General features: G+C 42.7%; 1 protein-coding gene across 1 annotated transcript; it reads left to right on the top strand.

The window, feature by feature from the left end:
- Ccdc68 (coiled-coil domain containing 68) lies at positions 1-27566 on the top strand. The gene is made up of 11 exons (XM_032885759.1): positions 1-454; positions 1781-1905; positions 3043-3129; positions 5756-5890; positions 8302-8427; positions 8864-8992; positions 16038-16120; positions 20360-20465; positions 21783-21866; positions 25019-25095; positions 27049-27566. Exons 1-11 carry the CDS (start codon positions 373-375, stop codon positions 27104-27106), a joined length of 1092 nt encoding a protein of 363 aa, XP_032741650.1. The 5' UTR covers positions 1-372; the 3' UTR covers positions 27107-27566.

The raw sequence follows: 27566 nt of genomic DNA, 5'->3' as shown, positions 1-27566 counted from the left end.
GTAAGGACTTTACCAATATAGCTACCCCAGTATGTGATAAGAATTCTTCACTACCAGCTTTTTCCAGTCAATCAAGAAAAAAAAAAAAAGTACATCATATGCCTAATGGGTTTAAGGCAGGATCCGAACAAGATTCATCTATTGTATTTGGTTATAGGTTTCTTAAGATTCTTAAGAAAATAGCTGTTTTAAATGTGTATGTATGTGCCTGTGTGTTCTCTGTGTGTACGTATAGCACATGCATGCAGATGCCTGGGAAGACCAGACAAGGGCATCAGATTCACTGCCTGGGCTGCTGGACGGAAGTTACAAGTGGTTGAGTTGTTGATGTATAAGACTCAAAGTGAGCCTTAGCTGCCGGGAGACCCCCAAATGAGACTCGAGAATGGAGTTCCATGCAAAAGCAAGAAGTTTATTGTTCAGCGCGCTGGGGTATCCTGCACCCAGAGGAGAGGTGACCCTTTCTCTGTCTTTCATAAACTTTTTATACAATTTCTTGAGAGCAGATTATAGCAACGGTAACTAGGTAGGTAAATGATTGGTGGCCCTGGTGACCTCTACATTAATTGTCTGGGCAGTAAGTGGGGTCTCAAGGAACTTCTACATCTCTAGGTGGCCTGATAATTGGCTGTACAGGGAGGGAGATTCAGGGACCTTCCCTAGGGCTGGGTGGTAAATTCTAAGTTGGGGCTGTCTCTCAGATGTGAATGGTGGGAACAGAATCTAGATCCTCTTAGAGCAGCAGTGTTGTTGACACTGAGTGGTTTTCCAGTCCTGAGACACAGTCTGTAGTGATTTACTTATACGATGCCTGAGTTCTGAAGGCCCTTGGGATGTTAGGTTTCTCTTTAAACTGTTAAACCCTGTGTTCTTAGCTGAGCTTCAGGATTAATTCAGACCCATTTTTTCTTAAGCAGTTACAAATGCTATGTTTTCTAACTCGGTTAATCCTTTTGAGTTTATTAACTGACATACCATAAAACCTTTCCCTTATTAACTATTTGGTGACCGTAAAATACAGTTCATGTGCTAAAGACATGGCATGTGCTTGCTATGCCTTGTTTTTTTCTTCCTCTTCAGTTTTATTTCTATTGTACTTTATTCTTTTGTGTTTGATCTCCTGCCATAATTAGTTTTATGAACTTCATGTCCTCAATCTGAATTACCCAAGAAGCCCTAGATTCTCTGCAGGAGAACTTGATATCCAGAGAGAGCATACACTGGTCACCTGTGTCTGTTCTCCCTCTCCTCGTGAGTGTGTGTGTGTGTGTGTGTGTGTGTGTGTGTGTGTGTGTAAGCAGGATCTCACTCTAGAGCCCAGGCTGATCTGAAACTCACTTTGTCAAAGCTGAGAGACATATGTTTCTCTTCATCATATTCTTTAACTTATTTTTTAAAAAAATAAGAAAATACAATATTATGTATTTATGGTTTTTAACTGACTCACACACTGTAAATATTATTCCACTGCAGCAATCAACTTACCAGGCCTATCTGTGTGCATTTGATTTTCTTCCAGTTTTTTTTTTCTTCCATTACAACATCCTTTGATAAATGGCCTTTATCGAGTTTCTGCAGGATACACACTACACAGTTTGACTATAACTGTATTTTTAGTTTCACAGACATTTATTAAGCACTTCCAGTATGCTCTAATGGAAAACAAATAAGTCAGGGGCCCGCTCGAGATTTTGCAGTCTAAGATGACACTAAAACTTTGGTTACAATAAACCTCCTTTACGTTGTTTTGCTAAGCTGATTTATGTTTCCCTAAAGCCAGAATTCACCATGACAACTGTCACGGTGACCATGGAAGTTCCTTCTGGGGGTAAGACAGAAGACCGCTCCATCTTCAGTGGACCGTCGTCAGCTCAGATTATTGAAGAAACCGAGTATGTGAGGAAGGTATGAGGGCGCCAGTCGTCATGCGCAAGGCACAGTTGTCTCACGATAAGTACCAGTATGGACTGTGGGTTTTGTTTCCACACCCATGTAACGTATGAAAAGGGATGAATCTCGCTTGGCTCAGGACAGTCAAGAGCTTAGACTTAAACTCGGTCCATCTCATTTCTTTAGAATGCAAGCCCGTGCTCACATACATGTGAAGTAAAATGATTTTCTCCGCTCAGTAAAACTGAATAATGGCCAGGAGGGTTTAGAACACCTCTCAGCATTTAGTTCACACCCCGTCGTTTGCTGCTGGGTTTCCTGCTGTTTTATACCCTTCCCTGGTGGTTTCCTGAATGGGATGCTGGGCTCCCAACTAGATGTTATGTCTCCCGCTGAGCTCAGCTCTTTCCTCACCTTGTCTCTCTGCACAACTCCAGCTAGCTAATGCCAGGGTTTTCTCTGCCAACGACTTCATTAAAAATGTAACTTATGAGACTCCACTATGAAAAGAACGGAGGAGAAATGGTCCCGTAAACTGCCTGTTACAGTAGATAGAAAAATTCTGACATTGGTAGTCTATGACTTTGTTCAGATCAGCTAATTAAATTATCTTGGACTGTCTAGTAAATTCCCCAGGTCAGCAAGACCGGAGCTCAGATTTCATGCATGGATTTGTGTGATCATGACTTAGTGATTTTTCTGTAGCAATTACTTAATAGCAATTATTTTGTGGTAATTACTATGTAGTAATCATTTTGTAGTAATTACTATATAGTAATTATTTTGTAGTGATTACTATGTAGTAATTGTCTTATAGTAATTACCAAACACTAAATTAGTACTAAATTGTTGGTAAAATTGATAAAAATGAACAGTTTTAAAGTACTACTCACCAAATTATTTTATTGTATACTATTAATTTAGTTTGTTATATTTTATCTGAAAAAAAGAAAATACAAAACTCAAACACTTATTTCTATTAATCTAAGCAATATAAGCCTGAATATAATTTAGGTTGGAGGATGGCATTTAAATCTGACATCAGAATAAACATGTAAATAAGAGGGCCTGTCGCTAGTAAAGAGAAAGAAAAATACATGTGGAATTAAACACCTTGTAAAACAAATTGACTATTTCTTTTTCCTCTTCCAGATTCGAACTACCCTGGAAAAGATCCGGAATCGCATGTTTAAGGAGGAAGGCGGCCGTGGCAATGTAAGGCACAAAGTAGATGCAGAGGTAATAAGTCCGTCAAGACTCAGTACTTTCATTGTTTCAGAAAATTAACACGAAGCCATATAGAGTTCTATCCCATCAGCTCTGCCAGGATTACTCTATGAAGCTAGGTGATAAAATACTTCATGCACAAAAGATGTTAATGCCTCCATGTATGATATGTTAATTAAGAATATCATTAGATGGATCAGCTCAGAATGCCCAGGCCTTGCTGGAATATTGCAACTAAAACATTTCATTGTGGCTGGCTTACACTTTTGGGGGTTTAGTCCATTATCATCATGGTGGAAAGAATGGCAGGATCCAAGCAGACATGGTGCTAGAGAAAAAGATGAGATTTCTACATTTTGATCAGAAGACAACCAGGAAAGACTGTTTTCCAAGCAGCTAGGAGGAAGGTCTCAAAGCCCACCCCCAAAGTGACACACTTCCTCTAACCAGGCCACACCTATTCCAACAGGCCACACCTCCTAAGAGTGCCACTCCCTGAACCAAGCATGTTCAAACCAACACAGGAGGCATATAATTTTAAATTTGAGAGTACAAATCTGTATGAGAAGGTTTAGGCTACAATACACAGGGCATTATGGTTGGTAACTTTCTGAAACTAGAGCTGGATTTGGCACTTGAGCAGGAAGACAAGAGTGCAAGGCCTGCCTGTTTGAAATAGCAAGGCTTTATCTCCAGATAAATAATAAAAGACAGTAGTTTTGACAGGAGTGGGGATTTTAAAGCATGTGAGTGTCTGTAGAAATGATAGATCATCTAAGTGCATTATGGTGAGCTTTCCAAAGCACAGAGGTTGAAAAGGAGGTGGAGAATTAGGAGAAAAAGTTTTAGAGGATGGAATCCCGAGAGTGGGTGAAAGGAATAACTGTTCAGTGTGGTTGCTGGGCCATGTAAAGCAAGGACTGGCCAATGGAAATGGCATTTTGTTGATCTTGCTAGGAGTATCTCTGTATGAATGGAGAGGACATGGTGCTGTTGTGATATAGGGCCTTGCTACCATGTAAAGTAGCCTGGTAGCAACATCTTTATAGGCTTATTAGAGTTGTACTGTCTAGGCCTCCACCCAGACCTCCTGACTCAAAATCTGCAGCCTTTTACCATCAGATGACTCCTATGAGAACATTGATCTAAACCTGTAAACCATCAACCACAGCAAGTAACTTACCTTTCTCCAAGTGTCTGTCAATTATTCTTCAGTATATATCCGTATATGGTCAGGGAAGGTGTTCATGACCACAAAAGAAAAAGCTGTGTATATTTTATGTGCTTGGCTTTTATTTCTGGACTATAGATAGTTTATTATAGTGGGGGATTATAGGTTTGGCTGTTAAGGAATTTAGACTCTAAATCTGCTCTCGTGGTTATTTATATAGGTGTCACTTTGCTGTCCTAGTTAGCTTCAACTGTCAACTTGACACAGCCTAGATTCATCTGAAAAAGGAAAGTCAACTGAAGGATTTCCTAGATTATATTGGTCTGTGTGGGATTGTCTGGGCTGTCAGTTGATGTAGTAAGATTCAGGCCGTGGTGAGTAGAACCATTTGATGCCCAGGTGGCCCTGAGTTGTATAAGAAGGGCTAGCTATGCTTGAGTGTGTGAAAGAACCAGCATGCAGTGTTCCTCCCTCCAGTATCAATCTCCTTCACTGGACCCCTTCACTGACTTCCCGTAATGATGAGTATGGAGATAAGGTGTACACAAGGTGAATTCTTTCATCTCCCAAGGTGCCTTCGATGGGTGGCTTTTTTCCCCACAGCAGCAAAAATCAAAGTAGAACACTTGAGTTTATGAAACTGCAATTTTAAGTTTCCTTCCTTCTATAAGAAGTATAACACTTTCTCATATTTTAAGCACCCAGGGAAAGAATCATCCATCACATTAAAGAGACAACATAGTGTATATATAATAGGCACTTAACAAATAGGAGTTATCAAAGCTACAGGGTATGTAGAGTTGTGAGACAATGTTTCTATCTGTCATGAAATAAACTGAAAGCAGTCCAGTTGATGATCAAGGCACCGGGTCATGAGCTCTTTCATCTACGGGCACAAACATTGACTCTGCTCCTCAGTTTCCACATCTGTGAAACTGGTGGGCTGAGAGGTTTTCTAGTTTGCTCTTCACCTCCCTGTGCCCAGGATTCTAGATGAGACATATGGTCCAGGTGTACCTTCAGGGACATGAATGCACAGAATTACATCTCAGTGCAGCTCTATTCTGATATCTCAGTTTAGAAATTTACTATGACATGATTGCAAGGAAACACTGTTACATTGAGTGTGTTGTCTGATTCTGTTTAATCAAAATATACTTATAGGTATGATGTTAATTAATCCAGTCTCACGGTTATGGTTGGTGTGTACAATATACTTAACAGTGTATTTAAGAGCTGTAGAAAGTATACACTGCAGAAAGGCTCGATGTTCTTATAAGACTGTGTAAACTTGAGCAGACCCAGAAGCTGGCTTATTTAGAACTGACCACTGCGAGTTGAGATTCCAAGAGCTCTTTTCTCTGGCTTGAATCCTCTTTGGCTCATGTATGGAATGATAACCACTATTGCCAATGTTCACAGAGGGAAGGGAGAGTTGACTCGAAGATTTCTGTTTGTTCATTTCAGCAATCTGGAAATGTTCAGAATGGCTTGGATTCTACAACAGACCCCACCAGGTTGGATTTGCTCCTGGAAAACATGAGAAGAAAAGATCAGCAGCTCCTAGAAATGAACAAAGAAAATGAAGTGTTGCAAATCAAGGTATGACTACTAGGAGCTCATAGGTAGTTAGCATTCATACAGACTGGGACACGCCCACTCCTACACTCATATTCAAGCAGATGACAAAATTGTTAGAATTAAATTAAAACTTATTTTTGGAGACTACTTTTACTTTTGAAGACATCTTTGGAAGGTCCATGGGTATAAAGTTTTATTTATGAAAAGCAGCAAGTTCTGGAAGCTTCCTGTGTACAATCATGTACAGCTAAGGGTGCTATGCCATACTGTGCTGAAGTGGGAACTTTAAGGGTTCTCTGGAGAGTCACTTGTGTTCGATGGTGTTTTGCTTGGGCAAACATGTGAAGGAGTGTTTTCCTGAAGTGGATACAGGCGAAAGGCTAAGGCAGACTCGTGAGGGAATAGTTCCTGAAGCAAACATAAAGTGAAAGGATATTCTGCTAAAGCAAACACGTGAAAGGACACACGATGAAAAGATTCTTCACTGAGGACACGCAGGTATTGGTCTGGTGTAGCTGAACTGCATTTGTCAGTACTGCATGAGAGAAACTGCACAAAAAAAAATCTGGTGGTGTGCTGCAGTTTCTTGCTGCTTCCTTGGACTCGGGCTGATGGTCAGAGTGATGTCAGCTGAGAGAGACGCACATGCTGAGGCAAGACTGGTGGAGGATACATGATGTTAAGAGGGTATAACTAGGGTTTGACGGACAGTAGCTGTGGCTGAGCTTGGCTTGCTTATAGAGCTAACTGCAATGCTTGTTGGTCTCGAGTCTTTGCTGATCTTCGCTTCTCTAAGAGAGGCACAGCTGAGAACTTCTCCTGGTGTTTCCCCTGGTCCCTCCTGCTGACTCGTGATGAGGCTGAGGGCTGGCTGTCTCTGTTAGGTAGTGATCATGTCTGCTATCCCAACTCTACTGAACTGGAATTTTGGTGCATCTGTGAAGTGTTTGTGAGTGGATTGAGCTGCCACTGTTAACCTGTGAACTGAACTGCCGATTTCCAGACAACTCAGATGGGATTTGCTCCAAAGAAGCATTTTAAAACAGGTTCACTTCCCCCAAATCCTTCCTTTTCCACTATCTTTAGTGGTTGGTGGCCTAAAAGCATTTAAGAACCATTATTAAAAGTAGGATTTGAAAAAATTAAAGTTACACTGTGTCTTAGGGTTTTACTGCTGTGAACACACACCATGACCAAGGCAACTCTTATAAGGACAACATTTCACTGGGGCTGGCTTACAGGTTCAGAGGTTCAGTTCATTATCATCAAGGTGGGAGCGTGGCAGCATCCAGATAGCCATGGTGCAGGAGGAGCCAAGAGATCTACATCTTTAGCTGAAGTCTGCTAGCGGAATACTGGCTTTCAGGCAGCTAGGATGAGGGTCTTCAGGCCCATCCCCATAGTGACACACTTCTTCCAACAAGGCCACACCTGCTAATAGTGCCACTCCCTGGGCAGAGCATAGGCAAACCATAACACACTGTGTACTTAATCATTTACTAAGGGGAGAGATCTCAGGCTAACTTGCTTTTTACCACAATGCATTTTTGAAGAGATTTTGCACTTTTAAGAAATATTAGAGCTGGGGAGATACCTTAGTCAGCTAAGTGCTCACCCTACAAGCATGAGAGCCTGAATTAGAGCCCTTGCAGCAACAGAGAGAGCTAATCATGGAGCTGTATGCTTGCAGTCTCAGTGTATGGAAAGCAGAGGCAGGAGAACCCCTGAGGAAGGACCTCCAAGTTTCACTCTTCTGATCTATGTGTGTGGGAACTGTGCATCCACACCCACCCATGCGCACATGGGAACATACGTGTTCGTGGGAACATGCACACATGCTCCCACACCGAAATACTGGTCCTAACCTCTATTATCAAATGCCTCATCGATTATCTAATTAACCTATTGTTGAGTGCTTTATAGTTCCCCCTTGGAGCTTATCTTATACGCAGCCCCCACAGTGATTACCTTGCCATGTGAACCTCGATCATTCCCTTCGCTTTCAGCCTTGAAAGACTGACCTTTGAACTTCCCTGCTCCTAGTTCTCTAGCGTCATGCCACTTCTGTTTCAGAGAGCTGCGTTTGTTAGCATGCTAGGAACACTGCTGATGAGGGGCTGGCCCCTAAACATACTGACAGGGTGCTGGCTACCTATGTGAAGCACTGCTGTGTGGAGCCCTCAGGTTTGGCTTGACCATGTCAGACGCTCAGTACCCTCTATCAGGGAGCACATCATTTGGCCTCTTGCTCTTACTTGACACCAGCAACTTCTCTCCCACAACTTACCTGTAAGGATGCAAATTCTAATGAGGGACTGTTTTCAATTGACCATAAAACCGTTCTGCCTTCAGCTCTTTTTATTTTAAGTTTTGAAATATCACAACACGCAGGGTTACTGGCACTTTTTTTTTTTTTTTTTTTTTTTTCCTAGCTGGAAGCTTCCCGAGAAGCAGGAGCGGCAGCTTTGAGAAATGTGGCTCAGAGATTATTTGACAACTACCAAACGCAGTCTGAAGACCTGGAGAAAAAGCATAAGGACAGTAAACGTGTACTTCAGGTAACACCTCAGCCGCAGCTTGGGGGCTGGAGACCACAGTCCTACCCCGCCATATGTGACCCGGGGATGCACTGTGAATGAATGGTGTGACCTGTGGGGATAAGTATATAGGTCTTGAGGGGCTCGGCCCTAACCCAGTGACCTGGCATGGCGGCTCACCTGGTGTTTTCAGGGGCAGATACATACTCAGGTTTTACTGAGCCATTCTGAGCATGCGCACTTTAGCGGAAGTCAGCTGACGCCCCCTCCCTAATGGGCATACTTCTCTCCCAGGACTGACATTTCAATGCCAGCTACCTATCTAAGAAGCAACCTTGGGACACAGCGGGGGCAATTACCCTACTTGTAGGGCATTTCCTGATATGCGAGATGTTATATATTGTTTTAGATAAATAATCAAAAACAACAGTCTAGCAAACTGTTTTTCTGACCACAGGTCAACAAACTCGAGATAGAGCAGACGTTAAAGCAACGTGCCAAACATCTGAGTCAACTTTCAGAAAAACTGGGAGAAAAACATGGGCAAATCATAGGACTGGAAAACCGTGTCCAGAGGATGGAAAATGTAAGTGTGAGAAGTAAAGTCATTCATTTCATTGTAGAAAGGGGAGAAGAATGACCAAGCTGGAAGGCTTCCTTGGAGTTTGAGTTTGGGGATGGGCGTGCCTCACAAGTCTGCTTTTTCTCCTTAGACATTTTCTGTGAGGACGTGCTCTGTACTGAGGGCTCGCCTGATTCCTCCTTTTAGTCCCTCTGTGTTTTTGGTGGGCTGTGGATGAAATCATGGGTTAAATCACAAAATGACGCCATTAGGAGGAAAAGCAGAGTGGAACCCTGTAATCCAGCATTTAGATCTATTAGAGCCAGGGTATCTTTCAGTAGCCCATGACTTCTCCGAGTTTATAACAAACCATGGTTATAAAATGTGTGAGAAAACTCAGTGGACATTAGAACTCTCCACAGGTGTATTTAGGAGGAGCAGTGGAGGAAACACTGGTAGTGTCATGGAATCCCATCTAGTGCTTAGCACTACAAATACCAAGATAAATCACATAAACTTAGTCTGCGCCTTCAAATTCAGAATTTAGATAAAATGAGGATCATAGTCTTTTACTAGCAAAACAAAACGCCTCGGAAACCAAAGTGGGAGTGGATAAGAATGTAGTCTTGGGCTTCTAGTGAGTTATGTCTTGTTCACCCTCTCAGCCACTGTACTCCTGGGTGGGTCCTGAATCGACTCAGCTTTCCCTCCTGGGAGCTGTCCCAAGTTTTCTTCACCTTTAGGGAACTTTCACTTCCTGAGTGTCACACTTCTGTACTATACAGGTTTCTGACCAAAGGAAGTTTAATTAATTTTAAAATATAGTCCAGTAATATAAAATTTGTTAACAGCGTGACTATGAAATGTATAGTTCTAGTGAAGATTACATGAGGAAATCAGAAATACCACACGTGCACAAATATAACAGTACCTAATGCTATGATAATAGCATTTACCTTTGTTATACCCCGGGCCACAGTTGTCATTCCCAGAATCACTGAATCATCCTTGGCAGTTGGCTTACCCAAGCATGCAAGTCTATAATTGTTGGAAAAACTGCAGTATTTGTTGAGTATCCAATAGCATTTAGCATATCTTATATTGGAGTAAATAATCTGAAGGGCTGAGACAGCACAGTGCATGTTTGCATTAAGAAAAGGAAGACAATTCTGTTAAACAAATAGAATTATCTAGCCCGGGCTACTGATTGAACAACTTGGAATGGGAGATTAGACTTGAGATCACTACCTTCTAAAACCCAGAGTCGTGTTAATGGCAATTAATTGGTAGCCGCTTGTGAGTGCATCAAACTTAGCAAACAGTGGAAGAAGAAAATTCCCTCTCTGACAATTCCAGTTCTGGGTCAGAGGCAAGCTCTTGTCTACACTGGCTGTGTCAAGCAGTGTTATTTCAAGATATTTGAGCACCTATCCTGTGCTACCCATGCATGTGCTGCACAGAGCCAGGCACAGGAGATATATAAATACTTGTGAATAAACTGGAAAGAATCACCGTTTATGAGGATTGCAGTGTATATAATTAGATTGTGCTGAGCACGAGGAACTTTCCAGACTTCCTGTTTTTATTTTGGCTAATGGGTCATTTGGAGAAGCGGAAAGCCGGCTTCAGGTGGGGCAGTGCATCCAAGAACAACAGTTGTGGTTCCCTTTCAGTGACACAGTAAGTAGCGAGGATGGCACCCAGGGTCAGCAAGGCCGGGGGACAACCTTCCAAATTCTCTCTCTCTCGAGCTAATGTGGAGCCTGTTAATGGGAGTGAATGGCGATCGAATAGAGGAGCAATGTGCAAGACTAATTTAAAACACATCTAGCCTATATGTTATTCCGTCTTTTCCAAATCAGCGTGGAGATGAGAAAGCTAAGCAGCCAAGCTCAGAGACACCTTCTCGGGCTCAGGAGATAATGAGAAGACACGTTCCCTGCAAGTCTTTTGGGCGGGGAATGCATATTGGAATAATAGCGTATGCTCGGCCTCCGTATTAATGGGGACGGATGTCACCTCGAAGCGGAAGTGAAGGTGAAAAGCGCACATCCTCAGAAAGGCGGATAGATACCGCTCTAGCCGTGGCTGCCTCCTGAGAAGGATTCATTTGCTACTCACTTGAGCAAGGCCCCACTCCGGTAAATAGCCATTAGTGCTGTGAGGTCTGGTAATGAACACATTACTTAAAACCTCCGCCATCTGTCCCGGTTTAATCAGGAATGCAGCGAGAATGAATTCCGAACACACAGCAAGAAGCGAGCAGAAACGCCCAGGAAGAGCAATTTTTTTCTTTGCATGGCATATGTTCCTTTTGCCAGCAGTGCACTTCTGTTGGTTCACATTTCTTTGCTGGTGTCATTGATTTGGCTCCACTAGGATCTAAGGGCTCAAAGGCACTTCAGAGACCACCTTCTTCCTTACCTTTGGTTTATAAACAAGGACAGAGCCAGCAAGACACCATTCTACACTCTCCCATTTCCACTTCATAATACTTCCTTTTGTGGCCTGTTTTCTGAGGTTGGATAAATTCTATGTTCTGGGGCCAATGAGATGGCTTAGCTGGTAAATGTGTCTGCCACCAAGTCTGCCAGTCTGAGTTAGATCCCTAAGGTGGACAAAGATAACTCATTCTCTCAAATTGTCCCCTGACTACTACATACATGCCGGAACACATGGTTACATATACGATAAGTAAAACAAATGGAATTTTTTTAAAAAAGACTAAATTCTGGGTTGTCAAGGCATTCATATGTTAACATGTACAATGTCTTAAATTGGTGCCAGTCTACATTGATCAACAGTGAGCTTGAGCTCCAGAGGCAAAACAGGTACTTACGTGTGTGAGGAAGCCACTGCCAAGATGTGTGTGCTAGGCAAGTGTGATTTTATTTCATGAGCAGTTTATGAAGAGGTCATGGCATGTACAAGAGCCCTGGCCAGGATAGAACTCATTCTTTTTAGTTACCCGGTCTCTGGCCCTGAGCATTCATTAATCAGGAGAAAGTCCTCTGGGAGGAATGTTTGTGATGTACATGTTCTTGGCACCCTATGAATTTATAATACATGATCTCTGGCAGTGTTTCTTTGAGGACAGAGGCATCAACATCAACCTCAAGATATAGGTGACATCTCTCAGAAATTATTGAAAGACACTTAAGGCTAACATGGATGTGGTTAGTACGGAATAATTTCTCTGAGGGAAGATTGCTCTAAGAAAATAACTGAAATAAGTTAGCGTAATTAAAAGTAGCAACTCACACAGGATAGGAAGTAACTGGTATCTTTAAATTACTCTGTATTGAAATCCAAATATCTGTCAGGGAAGGGAGTACGTTTCTCATCTCACACATATTGTCACCACTTATTCCATTCTTAACCTCATTTTAGGGATATTCATATAGTTAAAAGACATGGCTCATACAATTAGAATTTATTCGATTCATCACCAATTTTGGAACCTTATAATAAAATTCTTTTGAATAAGGTATTTATACATATTGTGTGTTGTGGGCACAGGGATGGACAGAATACAATGTTGTGTTGCTAGTCTAGGTATAGCTAATTAATATTCTTTAAAGCAATGAAACTATAACCTTTAGGATTATCTTTTCTACCGAATAAAAATCTATAAATTAAATTTGATGTAGAAGACCACACCTATCGCTCCAGTACTAAGGAAGCTGAGGCAGGGGGATCATGAGTTGAAAGGCAGCTTTGACTACTTGGTGAGTTGAGGGCTAGTCTATACGACAAGAGAGCTTGTCTCAAAAGTAAAACAGAAGAAAAATCTAAAATCAACATGCGACTTCAGAGAATCCAGGTTCTGGTCTATAAATAATAGAGTAAAACATGGAAATTGTCAACCTGAATTAGATTCCTAAGACATGTGTGGTGGAAGGAGAGAGCTCATTCCCATGAACTGTCCCCTGACTGCCACACATGTACTATGGCGCATGTGTATACACGCACAATAAATAAATAAAACTAAGTTAATTGTTACATCCCACTATTGGACAATGGCCCAGCATGCCGTTAAACACCCATGCTGTAGATTACTTTTTCCCCGTTAGTTAATTAATGTATTCGTTTTACATCCCAGTTGCAGCCCTCCTCTCCTTTCAGTGCCCCCTCCACAAGCCCCTTTCCCTTCCCCCTTCCCTTCACCTCTGAGAAGGAGGAGGAGGCCCTCCTGGGTACCAATCTAACCTGGTACCCCAAGTAACTGCAGCAGTAGGCACACCATTTCCCACTGAGGGCACACAAGGCAAGTTAGGGGAACAGGATCCACAGGCAGGCAACAGAATCAAGATAAGACACCCGCTCCTGTTGTTGGGGAACCCCCACAAAGACCAAGCTGTACATCTACTACATATGTGCAAGGGAGTTCGGGGCTAGGTCCATCCCTGGTATGCTCTTTGGTTGGTGGTTCAGTCTCTGGGAATCCCCAAGTGTACAGGTTAGTTGACTCCGATGGTCTCCTTGTTGAATCTTTATCCCCTCTGGGTTCCTCAATTCTTCCCCCAACTCTTCCACAAGACTGCCCAAGCCCCCTCTAATGCTTGGCTGTGGGTCTCTGCATCTGTGTTGGATAGCTGATTGGTGGAGCTTCTTAAAGGACAATTATGCTGGGCTCCTGTCTCTGAATCTAGGCTGATAGATACAAACGTAGCCTGAGGCTCCAAGGTACTTGAAGGAGGAAGGCAGGCCTGCAGTGTGTCTATTGATCCTCAGAGAACTGCTTGGCATATTCTCTCTGAAATTGGCAGGGGTTGCTACTGCATTCACTTACATCTGTCTCACACAGGGCACCTGTGTGTGCAGGACAACAGTGACAACTCTAGCTGTCAACAGCGTCTTCACATGTTGTGTCCTCATGACAAGGCTTTGACCAAGGATGAGGCATCAGGGTCTCACAGTTTGTCCCTGTGAATCCACTCCCTGGGTAGTCACAGTAGTAGTTGTTTCCACTCTCCACACATAGACCTCCGTGGAGACATGACTGGCTGGTACATTCATCAAAGTTGAGTTCCCAGTGGTCTCTAAGGAATCCAGGTGTACAGTCACAGAAGTAAGTCCCCTGAGCACCCTGACATGGGGCACCATGCAGACAGGGCTGAGATTCACATCCATCAATTTCCAACTCACAGTTCACACCAGCATGAATACTCTTGAGGACAGACACACATGTATCTGCCTATGCCGTTGAGGCACAGGGCCTCATTCATGCAGGAATCAGGAACATATTCATCCACTTCTGAGTAGCAAGGACATACAAAGGCTGGCCTTAGACACCTGCGCGTGCGTGTGTGTGTGTATGTATGTATGTATGTATGTATGTATGTATGTATGTATGTATGTATAGTGGATGTGCAGCATGATCTTTATTACCAGTCCCCTAACAACTGGAACAGGGTCTCACCCTGACTCTGTTGCCTGCCTCTGGATCCTTCTCCCCTAACTGGGCTGTCTTGACTGACCTCAGAGGGAGAGGGTGTACTTAGATCTACAGTGCGATCTGAGATACCAGGATTCAATTTGCAATAAAAACAGTACCAGGTGTCTCTTAAATTCTTGCTAAAACAATGCTATGCCCAAGGGTTTTCCACAGGACTACAATTGTTGCTTAGACATAGCTAATAATTTGGACAAAGACTGTGGAGATCCAAAAGACCCTTACTTCTCCAGTCTCTGTCAAGGAATTGCTACTTGAAGAAATTGCTACAGGGGAAAGGAGCTTCCTGTGCCAATGTCCTCCTGGGTACAGAGGGCTACCTGTGAAATTGTCACTAATTCCTGTGGAGGGAACCCCTGCCAACATGGAGGCTCCTGCCGTAAAGACCCCAAGTACCCTGTCTGTATCTGCCCTGCTTGTTATGCTAGAAGGTTTCTGTGAGACAAATCACAATGAGTGTGTTTCCAGCCCTTACTACAATGGGGCTGTGGGTCAGAATGGACTCAATGACTACTCCTGCTTCTGTGTGCCTGGGTTCTTAGCAGTGAGAATGTTGAGGGAGGTTAAAACCTTGGCCAAAGCTTCAAAAACAGACCCGTGTGTAGCAGGGGCTTTCTGGTTTCGGTGGGAGAGCAGTGTGTCGTGCGGTCTCCATTTCCACGCTGTGGTGGGCAGTGATTTGAAACAGCATTGGACAGGTTCCGAAACGTTTCCAGTCAGTTCTGCCCGTGCTCTCAATACCAATTTTTTTGCCTCTTGCCACCATTCCTGATTCCCCCAACTTGGCAACTCAAAAAACTCTGGTTACCCACGCTCGGTCTTTCATGGACTTTGTTACTTCTCCCCTGGGGTGAACGGTTTGGTTCCATAAATAAATCACAGCATCTTTTCTCAGTCTTCTAGTTTCCCCCGGATTCTCATTAGGAAGCAGTTTTAACATTGGTGGCCTCAAGCCCTCCTTAGGCGTACATTTACCGATTTACTATGTGGCGACAGATGCTAGGAGAGCAGGTGGAAGCGTCAAAGGCATGCGGTGGTGTCCTTGGGTAGCAACAATTCTCCTAATGGGGTAAAGAGGCAGGTGCAGACATAAGGGGATTCACATCAGGGGAGGCTGGGTACTCCAGGTGGCATGGGAAGGTGGGTGGGCAAAGTTGTGCAACCAGGTCTCCATTTTGGCACTGGGCTGGAGAAGGATCGAGCTCTTTCTTTCAGGCTCAATGAGTAAGTTATGGAGACTTCTGTTCGTTTTGAGACAGGGTCTCATGCGACTCAGACTGACCTTGAACTTGCTGGTCCTGATCCTCCCGTCTCTACCTCCAAAGTGCTAGGATTAACCGCATGCAGAAACACGCCCAGGTTAAACATTAACAACACAGCCCTGATTGACTTTTGAAACACGAGGGACATTGCCTGACCAGGCTTCTTGGTGGGCACATTGTTACACCTACCATGAGCTCTGAAACACAGGCCATATTTCTAGCGTCACAAAACACACATATTATGAACAGTTTGCAAGCACACATGTGCCTATATGCGTGCACACACACACACACACACACACACACACACACACACACACAAACAAAAATGTATCTCTTTTTTTTTCCCTAGGAAAAGAAAGCACTCCTAGAGAGAAAATTATGTTTAGAAAGCAAGCTACTCCAGCTCAAGTCCAACGCTGCAAATTCAAAAAGGTTTGAAAGTCTGCCTCCCAAAGGAGTAGCTTCTGAAAACTTTCCTGGGTGTGGCTGTGCTGGGCTGCAGGCCTGTTGGCTTTGTAAGCCCAGGACAGTGTGTCTCAAGCTTCCCGCTGCTATGACCCTTTATTTAGTACAATTCCTTGTTTCGAGGTGACCCGAAACCATACAATTACCTCCTTGCTACTTCATGACTAATTTTGCTGCCATTATGAATCGTAATGTAAATATCTGATATGCAGGATATCTGATGTGAACCCCAGATGGGTTGTGAACCACAGGTTGAGATTCACTGGACTAAAGGAAGTGGTGCGGATGCAGGGGGATGAGATGACAAAGTCTTATATTAACAGACATTCGGGCCAGAGTACAGAAGAGTCCCGGAGAGCCACTTGGAGAGTTGATTCTTCTGAAGAGTGATTTGTTCACTTCTCCATTTTCTCAAAGATGCCAGGGGTATCTTTATCTTACAAGCTTACTTTCCTCTTTGTGAGTGGCTATGCTCGTCAAACTGGCCAGTCATCAGGTGAACCTACTATAGGCTGGCAGCCTTCGAATTCCACAGGAAGTAAAAGACATGCGATGGAAAGTAGCCTTGGTTCGTTGGGCTGGCTTGTTATTCACAATTTTCAACTGGGTCTGTCTCAGTCCTTACTCATGGAAAGGGAGTATGGTCACCATAGCAGCTGTCCTCAGTTGCTCTTAGGAAATCCTCTGTGATGGTGGTAGGTCCTGATTCGTATCACATTTCCTGAGTTTTTTTTGTGTGTTTTCCCTTTTGATTCTAAGCTCACTATAGTCATGCTATTTTCTGATGTCAAGATAACACGCACTCTATGCCGTTTGACCCTCTAGAACTTCAGTGTCTAGGCTCTCAGGCACTGTTAGGAGTCTCCAAGGGGCAAATTTTCTTTATTCTTTATTTATTTTGCTATACAGTCATGGGCATCCTTATTCCTTGATTTTTTTTATTTCCCCCTCTCCTTTTCTTCTTCCTCTCTTATTTTGTCTCTATTTTCTCATCTTTCTTTACTCGTCTGCTTTCTTTCTGGATGATAACTGTGCATTTTTGACCACTTATGAAGGCCAGAAAGAGGCTGAGCTTTAAATTGGATGCACATACTTGAAATGTGCTGTCATACTATTATTCTGTTGTTATTTTCTTCCTCCCTATGAGTAAACATGGATCCCGAGAGAGCAGAGGAGTGATAGTGTGTTGCAGTTTGTTGCAGTTTCCTCTCCAACCCGAATCCGCCAGTACAAAGAAAATGCAACTCAATTAATATGAAAACAATCTAGCGTCTAGATTGGGCAGATCCACCCTACACTGTCCTATTCCTAGCTCCCAAATCCCTCATCCCTTGCACCTTTTATTTGCCAGGTCTCCAGCTTCTCCTTCTCCCACGACAACTCTCTCCTCGCTTCTTTCCTTTCCCTCTCCCGACTCCTCCCCCTCTCCCCCTCTCCTGACCTCTCCTGACTCCTCCCCTCTCGCTCCCGACTCCTCCCTCTGCCCAAATCTTGAGCTCTTGCCTTTATTTTACAAATTCAGAGAGAACTCCAAGGCAAACCACAACAATAGTGTACCACTGTCTGTCTTGGTAAAGAAGGACAGGGCAGCGTAGCCCTGCTTGCTGTCTCTTTAGTCACCGTGGAGCCTTGGCTTTTCCCTTCTCCTCCCTTCTCTCTCTCTCTTTCCCTCCTTTCTCCCTTTGTAAAGATCTTTTTCACGTAAAGTAACTGAACTCTGGACTTATGCAACGTTCCTTCCTTCAAGTGTCCAGGTGGCCTGCATTTGACACTTTTCTTTAATTATTTTTAAAAAGACTTGTTTCTTTTAAGCAAACCGATCTTCCCTAGTAGTTCCGTTGAATGTGGGCAATCCGTATGAAATTCTCAAAATATTTTTGAGGAACTTTTAGAAGTTTCTTGGAATGGGGGGAAATGAGTGCTTTGTGTCTCTAGAAAGGTAACTGAACATCCAGTCTTACTCCGTTCTCAGGCTGCAGACATCACGGCCACTTTGGTTCCTTCTTACGGTTTCTAAGCCATGTGAGGGGGCTTTGTTCACTTTGCTAGGTGACAGCGGCAGTGAAGTCAGTATGAACTGGACTCTGAAGCTGAGGCAACGAAAGCTTGCTTAATGAGCCGCAAATAAGAGATTTCTCTTAGTCGGTTAGACAGACATAAGGAAAAGATGGACGTTATCTTCTTTTTAAAAACTATCATCATCAACACCATCATCATCATCATCATCATCATCATCATCATCATCATCATCATTTTACATCCTGACAGCAGGCTCTCTTCCCTCCTCCCTCCCAGTCTACCCCTCCTCCCTTCTGCCTGCTCTCATACACCCCTCTGTTTCTCATCAGAAAAGGGCAGATGTCCCCCGGATATCAACTGAACATGGCATATCAAGTTTCAGTAAGACTAGGCTCTCCTCCCCTTTTATGCTGGACAAAGCAATCCAGTAGGAGAGAAGGGAACTCAAAAGCATGCAAAGGAATCGGAGACAGCCCCTGCTCCTACTGTTAGGAGTCCCACAAGAAGATCAAGGTACACGATGATCTCATATATGCAGAGAACCTACGTCAGTCCCACATAGGCTCCTTGGTATTTTTTTTTTTAAGTAAAATTGAATCCTATTGTTGTTGCTGTGATCTCAGGTAGAGCACTTTGCAGCTTACAGAACAACCATCTTTGCATAAATGTACTTCTCAAGGACAGCCTCTGAGCGCTTCAGAAGATGTTGGTCCGGTTCGGTTTCAGTTTTCCCAGAAATAGCAGAGCCTAGCATGTTGCCGTGGTGGGCTTTCATCTCCAAAAACTTCTATGACCTCAGAGACTAGTTTTCTTATTCCCCAGTAGGACAATGAGGGAGAAGCCATGGAGAAATGCTGCTTACTGGCTTGTTTTTCATCGCTTACCCAGTCTGCTTCCTCCTAGAATTCAGGACAACCTGCCTAGATGTTTATTAATCAATAAAACATCCTACAGGCTTGCCTAGAGGTCAGCCTGGTTAAGACAGTTTCCCAGTTTGGGTTCACTCTGCACATATGTCTTTAATTTGGGTCAAAACCCTAACCTGCACACATAAGCGGTCAAGCCCTTCGTCTCGACAGAGCAGCCAGAGTCCTTGCTCCTCTCTTTTCAGAGCAAATCTGACCACTAAGCACATCATTACTACTCTTTTTCTTCTTTTTCGTCTGCTACAGGAGGATCTTTTAACATCAACTTCCATAGCCTTCTGCCTTGTTTGGTTCCTCATGCCCTGCACTGAGCTTAGACTGTTCTCTGTTGAGGCTTTGCATTCTCCCATCCTCCAAATCTCTTCAACAATTCTCCCTCTCAAGGGACTGTGCACCCATCCCCTAAGATGTCTCAACTGCCCTGCTTGTTTGCCCCTAACCTCCCTGAAGTCCCAAAAATTGCTGCCTCTTTAGCCTGAGGCTTCACTCATTTTCAGTTTGGATTATTTGAAGACCCCAGAGTCCATGGTCCTTGGTGAGGTCTGAGTCCCCCCTTCCCCCTTCTATACACATGTGAACCTTCCGCTAGGTGTCATGAAATGTCCTCACAGGGTTCCTTTGCCCTGGTAATGAACTTGCTCACGCTGAAGCCCAGAGAGAACTAAAACCTGATGTTGATTCGAGCTAATGCAGGAGCAGCCATTCCTTGAACATGAATTTTCAGGGATGATGAAATGGCTGAGAGGTTACAGTCGGCTCTGTTCCAATCAGAGGAGAATAAATGTTTCCATGAAGAGTACATATCCAGCTTATCCTAGTCCCAACTCTTTTGCCATGCACATGGAAAGGAGAAACACATTGACATACATTCAGTTGGTTAATTCCCAGTGCCTCTAAGAGAAAGACCAAGGTTGGCATTTCTGCAATGGACTGCACCCTTTAAAGAACCATGTTACAGAAACAGAGGCTAGCTACCACATTCAGCCTTACACTGGTCCAGAGACTCCAAACTTAGGTCCTCATATTTGCATGACAAGTCATTTTAGTCAGTGATCTCTTTCCCCATCCAGAAGCAGCTTCTGACCTCAATGCATATCTCACTCAAGTTCCTAGTCAAGCAGAGCACAGACCTGTTCTTTTCCCTGTGTCTTGGTATGGTCTATGAATCCCCGGAGGTCACACAAGGCTTAACAGCAGGAAGGGAGGGCTGATGTATCAAAAAATCCTTCACTCCCTCCTCCACCTTTGATTGCATTCTCAGCTGCCAGCATCTTCAAACGGAGATTTCCATCCTCCAGGAGCAGATCTGTCATCTGCAGTTCGTGATCCACTCCCAGCACCAGAACCTGCGCAACGTCATCCAGGAGGTCAGACTCACAGGCGAATTTCTCAGAGAGATCTCAGGTGCAAACACCAAAGCTGGGCAATTTGGCAGGCTACGCTCCATGGCTTGCCTTCTCACAGACGTTCCTTTTTGGTTTCTCAGGCAACCTGGCTTGGGGCTTCTCTCGCCTAGAGTGTCATCACCTTTCAGGTTCTGTACGAAGAGAGTTTGAGAAGCTGTGCTTATGTGCTCTTTAGATATTTTAGTGATTTTTGCATAAGCATAGTGTCCTGAGTGAGATGTTGTTCACTGTTATTTGGAAGATGGTAGGAGATTCAAACCTTCCTTAAGTAATCAGGTTTTTTTTGGGGGGGATGGTGTGTGTGTGTGTGTGTGTGTGTGTGTGTGTGTGTGTGTGTGTGTGTGTTTTCAAATTTAACTTTTTCCACTAATTTCGATTAAGCATGCCTTGCATATGCTAGCTAAGTGCTCCAACACTGAACCATAGCCACAGCCTGTTTTTACTTTGGTTCTTGGGATACAGTCTTCATCAACTGACCATGCTAATCTTGGAATTGCTATGCAGCCCGGCTTGCGGTGATTGTGGAATCTTCCTGCTTCGGTTATCAGGGATGACCAGGCTTGACGGCTACATGCTCGTATACTCATAAACAGTGACTCCGGGGGGTTATTTTAGAGCAGGAATCCTCCCCCACCCAAGTTCTTCTGCAGGATGAGACACATGACACCTGCTGCAGCTTTCTCCCACCTCTGCACTTGCCGGGTTTTTCTGCAGACAGGTTTCTCCTATAAACGGGAAGGGAGAGTGGTACCTCTCTGATTGTTCTCTCCCTGGGCGCCTATTTGGCTTGGGGTCTTAAGTGACCTGCTGGCTCCGCTCACACCATGGGATTGTGTCTTTCTATTTGAGGGGCAGCATTTGACCATGGAAATTCTTAGGGCAGACTCGTAGGAAACAGTGGTGACCCTGTTTATTTTTTTCCTCTCCGGGTAAGGAGATGAAGCAGTTCCAGACAATGACGCCTCTCTACTTCTGCAGTCCCCTCTGTGCACACCTAGGTGGCGCTATGCACAAAGTCGGTGCTTCGGTTGTGGGTTTGGGTTTTTTTTTTTTTTTTTTTTGGTTTAAAATGGTAATTTTTATGTTTATCTTCAAGGCTGGCTTAAATATAAATTTGTTTTTTAAAACACTTGAAAAATTAAAGGACTCACTTTATATGCTGGTACAAAAAAAAAAAAAGAAAGAAAGAAAGAAAAGAAAAAGAAAAGGAAATTCTTGACTTACGTAACTATTCCCCACGATCTGACAGGATTTCCCAATTGTTCTCCCGATTCCTAGATGGAAGGACTAAAAAATACTTTAAAGGAACAAGATAAAAAAATTGAAAATTTGAAAGAAAAGGTCACCGTGCTTGAAGCCCAGGTAAGAAGAGAATCTGTGTGGTGTGTGTTGGTCCATGCCTGGGCATGTATGTGTAAGCGTGTGCCTGTGTGTAAACGATAAACTACCACAGCGTATATGCCTGTGCACGGCTTTTGTGCCTGTGTGACTGTGAATGTGTGTAAAATTGCATCTGACTGTGTCTTGGTGTCTCCGGGTAAGTACATGTACCCCGGTGCAGTGTCTTTAGCAGTGTATGCTATGTATGAAAAAGTATAGCTTGTTCAAAAAACTATTACATTAGGACTAATTTATTATTGAACAAACACTAACTTATTTTTATTAGCCTTAGACACTAAGTAAATGTTAAAATTTCATCCAGGTTGTCCCTGGACACTCACTGTATTGGCAAGGACAGGATCATACTTAAGGCTCGATTAAGGCTTCTCTGGTGTAAATTCTCTAGCCCGATGGTAAGGCTTCTAGACTCCTTTTCTTCATACTTCTTCCTGGCCCGTGTCTCCTCCATCCTCATCCATCCTGGCTTTGCCTCCAGGCTCAATTACATCCCAACGTCTGCTGACATCATGCTTTTCGGCGTTCTTACTACTCAGTGTAAAGTGAGAGGCTTTTCTTGGGAGTTGATTGGAAAAGTGGCGTGAGCTTGCTTTCCTTCACAGTAGAAAGTTCGCTGCAATGGTAAAAATCAAGAGTTTGCCACATGGAGGATATATCAAAAATTGATCTTTGAAAACTTAACCAAAGTAGTTTTATAATTGTATTAAATTCCACTTTCGTTAGTTTTGACTTAACAGCTCATCGCGGATAACCATTTTAAATGAAATGTTATTATAAAGACTTAAAAATAAAAAGAATTAAAAATAAAACAGAAACAACGTATTTTAATTTCCTGTGAGAAGACATGGTTTTGTTCCCACGCACTCATTTTCTTTCCTCTAAAACCCTTCCTGGCTTTTCATAGTAGATTCCGTCTGCTTCACAGGAAGTACAGAAAAGCCCTCCAAAAGTGGATCCCCTCCAAGAAGAATCCCGTCATCCTATAAGTTTATTATAATTTATCCTAGATGCTGTGCATTGATTTAGTCACGGTCCAGCAGTGGGACCAGGAAGGTGTGTCTTTTCATCCCATTCTGTCTTTATATTTCAGTTTGAGCCAGCGATTATTGGTGTCATTTGGTGGGGACTGAACAGACCTGTGTTGCCCCTCGTGGAAACTTGTTAGTTGACTTCATAGTGATGATATCCTTCAGTGTTTCCCTAGCCTCTCTGAGTATAGACGAACCCTGGCTTTTATGTTCTGAACTCTTATTTTCTTCAGTAGATAAATGTTCTCCTTGTGAGCAGTATAGTCATTCCCTTGGAGATATAAAAGCTATAAAAGTATAAGCATTATATACATATATATGCATGTGCATATACATATACATATACATGTATATGTATACATATCCATATACGTACACGTATACACATATACATGACCCTGGACTTACTACACAGCCAAGAATGACCTTGAATTTTGGATATTCCTGCCACTCCCCCTTGCCCCCCTGAGTGTTGAAATTCTAATACATGTTAGAGACAATGATTCAGCCTCAATCTGCTACTTCTCAAAATTGACCAAAATTGACGGGCCAGCTGAGTTTTACTATGCTCATCAGTAGGCGCTTGGTTCAGCTTCCCTGTGTCCTCAGGGATGGAGACTGTGTAGAGCCCACAAGTTCTCAGGTGGCCCATTCTCAGGTTGTGGACCCTGGGCTTACACGGTAGGAACAGCTGCCATGTGGTTTTTTTTTTTTTTTTTCCTCTTCCCTGTTCTACTTCACCAATTTCCCTTTGCCTTCAAGGTCCAGGTTCAATCTCTATGTGCTTGAAAATGCCGTAAATTATTCCACTCACTCTGATTTAGTTTACGTCTTTCCTGTAATCATCAGTTATGGATTGTTTTATGACAACTGTTACATTGTTTTTGATTTATTTCTGCTGTCACTTCAATGATAATATGCATCCTGCATATTGAAAGGAATTTTCCAATGCTTTCGTTGGCTTCTTCACATCCCCTGGTATTGCATTAGTGACGTGTGTGTGGCAGTTACTGGATTACTGAGATGCATGGGATATGATGCTCAATGGCCAGTGCAGTTGACTGTTGCTTTTATTTATTTTTTCAGTTACATTTTTATGATACCTGACTCCCTTCAGACACACTCGAATATCAGTACCTTTTGCAACCATTGCTTATTCAGTTGCAAAGTGGGGAAGCTGAGTTAAATTTGATGGTTCCGGCGAAAAATGATGTCTTACAGGGAAAAGAAAACGTGCTGTTGGGTCAAACAGCCTGTCGACAGACATGGCTAGGTCTGAGGGCTGTATGCACTACCCCTGGTTTACCCAAAGTAGCTACTTTGTCAATTTGAGTTTATTTAGTCTTATTTTGTTAAAAGCCACGTGTATTAACTTTATATAATCTATGTTACATATTATAAAGAGTTTTTTAATACATAATACATTTTGTAGAGCTGAGCTAGTCATGTGAAGGGAAGTAATGTATATAAAGTACCTGACAAAGGTTTCATATCCTAGGCATTCATTAATTTTTGAACTTTTAACAAAAATAATGTCTGTTTCTTGAAACTTTGCATTTTAGTGTTAGCTTTCTTCAAATTAGTGACTTCTCTGAATCAATATGTACCATCGATCATATGTTTCTTGTTCTTTTAGTAACTTACGTAAGAAAGGCAACCCTGATATCTTTGCCAAGAGTATAGATATCAAGAGAGTTGAAGATGAAGACACCGTGAACTATTAAGAAGATATTGTGCCCATTTTTATAGGGCTTATAATCAAGAGGTTGCATCAGGAAGATAATTATGTAATTAATATCGTGTGGATCACTAAGATTATTTTCATTTGCCTGTGAAAAGGAATGGTTATAAACTCAAATAGTTCAAAAACTGATGATGTTCATAGTACTACATTTTAACCCCTTGGTACATTATGTACTTTTTGGGGTGCATTTACATATTGTTTTCCTTGGTTTTAATAAAATAACCATAACAAATATCCTATATCTGGAGGCAGGATGCAGGAGGGGAGCAGAGCATGCGCATTGTGGATGGAGGCAGTTTGTGGATTTGCTGTCTGATCTCTGTCCTTATGGCTTCCAATTTTAGAATAAAGAACTAAAAACCAAGGTGGCACATTGGACGGAACCTCCTAGGACATCAGTATCTAAGGCCGTCTCTACAAGGTACAGGTTTTCCCCCTTCAGTCCCATCTTCCGCCTTAAATTCTCTCCAGAAACTCCCTTCAAGACACCCTCAGAGGTCTATCCCCTCAGTTCTTCTAAACCCATCAGGTCGATGGTGATTGACCACCACACCCTCTATCACCCAAGTACTGTTCAGCATTGCCTGCACATACTGTCCACTACTGAGTACTTGAGACTGGATATATTGATACCAAATAAAAAAAAATGCTTATCTTCTCCCCTTCTCTGCCTTACTTACATGAAGCCCAGACTTAACTTCAGAACTTTCTTCAAATATTGCCCATAATTTTTCTCTTTTCTCCTTCTTCCTTGGCTGCTCTGTTCTTTGTGCCATCCATGGATGTTTTAATCACGAGTTGTTAGTCGTTTCTAGAATTTTCATGTCAGCTCTCAGCCAAATGGGTTGTTAAGTATTCCTAGAAAGGGACCAGGTCTTCCTGTTGCTTTTTCTTTTCTGTGCTGCTAAGAACAGATAACTGCAAAAACTACCAGCTACCAATGGCTGATTTCAAGCAGTGATAAGGACCGAAGGAAGCAATCAAAATGATACTTAAAGCCAGACAGATTGCTTTGTGTATGATATTTATTGTTGGCTGAATCAGAATTTGAATCTGGACTTCAATCTCATTTCCATAAGCTTTAGGAAATGTTCATTTAAGAGAAAGCATAGCTTGTAATTACGAGAATCATTTAGAAAGTGATTAAAAACTTCCTGTCCTAGCTGCTTTTGAATTCCACTGTCTGGTCCCTACAGGGAAGATTCTCATTTTCAGAGTCTCTTGGTCACAGGCTTGAGGTGGAAAATCAGACTCGCTCTGATTAACATTAGTCTAGGAATTCAGACTGATTCATCTCTCTCTTTAAAACTCCTAGCAACAATGATTCAGTTGGCTAATGCTGCACATAATTAGAGAGACCATTTTGAATCAAGGCCATTTTGAATCAAGGCCTCTCAGATCTCCAGGTGCGAAATTTTCAACTAGTTGGTCACTAGCCTTGCGACTCCTAAAATGAGTAAAGAATTAAGCCCTAGAGGCACTGGAAGAGAAAGCCAGTTCTCCCGGAGAAGGGAGAGTGGTCAGTGTTCTGTTTCCTGCTTTGCATTACTGTTCTTTAGAACCTGGTGAGCACCATGTCAGAGCCAAGCGGCTTTGGCTCTGGGGAAACAGAGGCAGAATGAGGTCTTGGAGAAAGTGCTGGATCTATCTATTTACAATGATTTTGTATTGAATGCTACAAATTTGGCCGGTACAGAGGAGGTACACTGGCAAGACGATTTCATTGGTGGTGGTTTCTAGCTACACCTAATTAACAGCTCAAGATTACACTGTTAGGAGGGGTTTTTCCCCCTATGACTTGGAAAAAGTAATCTAAGAGAAACTTCCTAACTGAAACATTAAAACTAGACATTTTTTTGATCTTTTAAACATAAAAGTTTCCAGGGCATGAAAGCTTGTCCTTCACTTTCAAAATAGCATTGGCTTTAAGAACAGACGCAGATCCTTACAGCCAACTATCAGACTGAGGTCGGAGACCCCTATGCAAGAGTTAGGGGGAGGATGGAAGGAGCTGAAGGGGATGGCAACCCCACAGGAAGACCAACAGTGTCAACTAACACAAATGCCCTCATATTTCCACTGAGTTGAAAGGCTTCAACTCTCGCCCTTCTCCCACTCTACCTCACACTTACCCAAGTCAACCTAGATGAGATTGTTGACGGTAAATGCTGTTTTGATATGATTTTACCATATATCCCTTGGGGAATTCATCAAAATAGATACATTAATGGCTGTCTCTTAGATCAGACTTTTTAGGATGGTGGTCGTTGAGGCCTACCTCAACTAGTCCTAACCCTAGATAATGGTGGTGTAGTTATTGTCTTAGGAGGCTCTTCCTTGTTCCGCTTTGATAATTTATGTGTCTTTTCTACAGTGAGTTGAAGACTGAAGGTGCTTCTCCCTATTTGATGTTGATTCGGCTACGAAAATGAGCTGGCAGGCTGCAGCTCTGACAGAGAAGGACTTCTACAGATTTTATTTATTCCTTGAAATACAGTTTCAGCTCCTAAGTTAAAGTGACATCATGTCTTATCTAAATGTAACTTAGTATACATCAATAACGGCTTAGAAAGGTGATATTGCAGGCAATTCAACAAATGTCTCTTGGAGAGAAGAAACCTTTTTCTTTTTAAACCAAAATGTAACTTAAAAGGCCAAGGTTCTAGGATCTTTCCCACATGGAAGATGAATTCTGCTTTAAACCTAAAAAATTAAAATTTGAATTTATCTCTCTTCAAATATTTTACAAAAAGGACTCTTCTAAGGTTGTCAGATTTGACCTTTGATAGTGGTTCTCATATATGTATAAATAAAGGGAAGTATGTAAATATATATTAATGAATGATGTAATTTAATTTGGCATTTAGGTAATAAATATCTTACCATGCCACA

Source organism: Rattus rattus, chromosome 15 (genome assembly GCF_011064425.1).
Source record: "Rattus rattus isolate New Zealand chromosome 15, Rrattus_CSIRO_v1, whole genome shotgun sequence".
Lineage (NCBI taxonomy): Eukaryota > Metazoa > Chordata > Mammalia > Rodentia > Muridae > Rattus > Rattus rattus.
This window is presented reverse-complemented; position numbering and strand designations above follow the sequence as displayed.

Bases quoted from the DNA above. Each gene is read 5' to 3' on its own strand.
- Ccdc68 (XM_032885759.1), top strand. From the start codon at position 373: ATGAGACTCGAGAATGGAGTTCCATGCAAAAGCAAGAAGTTTATTGTT. The intron at 455-1,780 runs GTGACCCTTTCT...CCCTAAAGCCAG, and splicing joins ATCCTGCACCCAGAGGAGAG to AATTCACCATGACAACTGTC. The intron at 20,466-21,782 runs GTCAGACTCACA...CCCGATTCCTAG, and splicing joins TGCGCAACGTCATCCAGGAG to ATGGAAGGACTAAAAAATAC.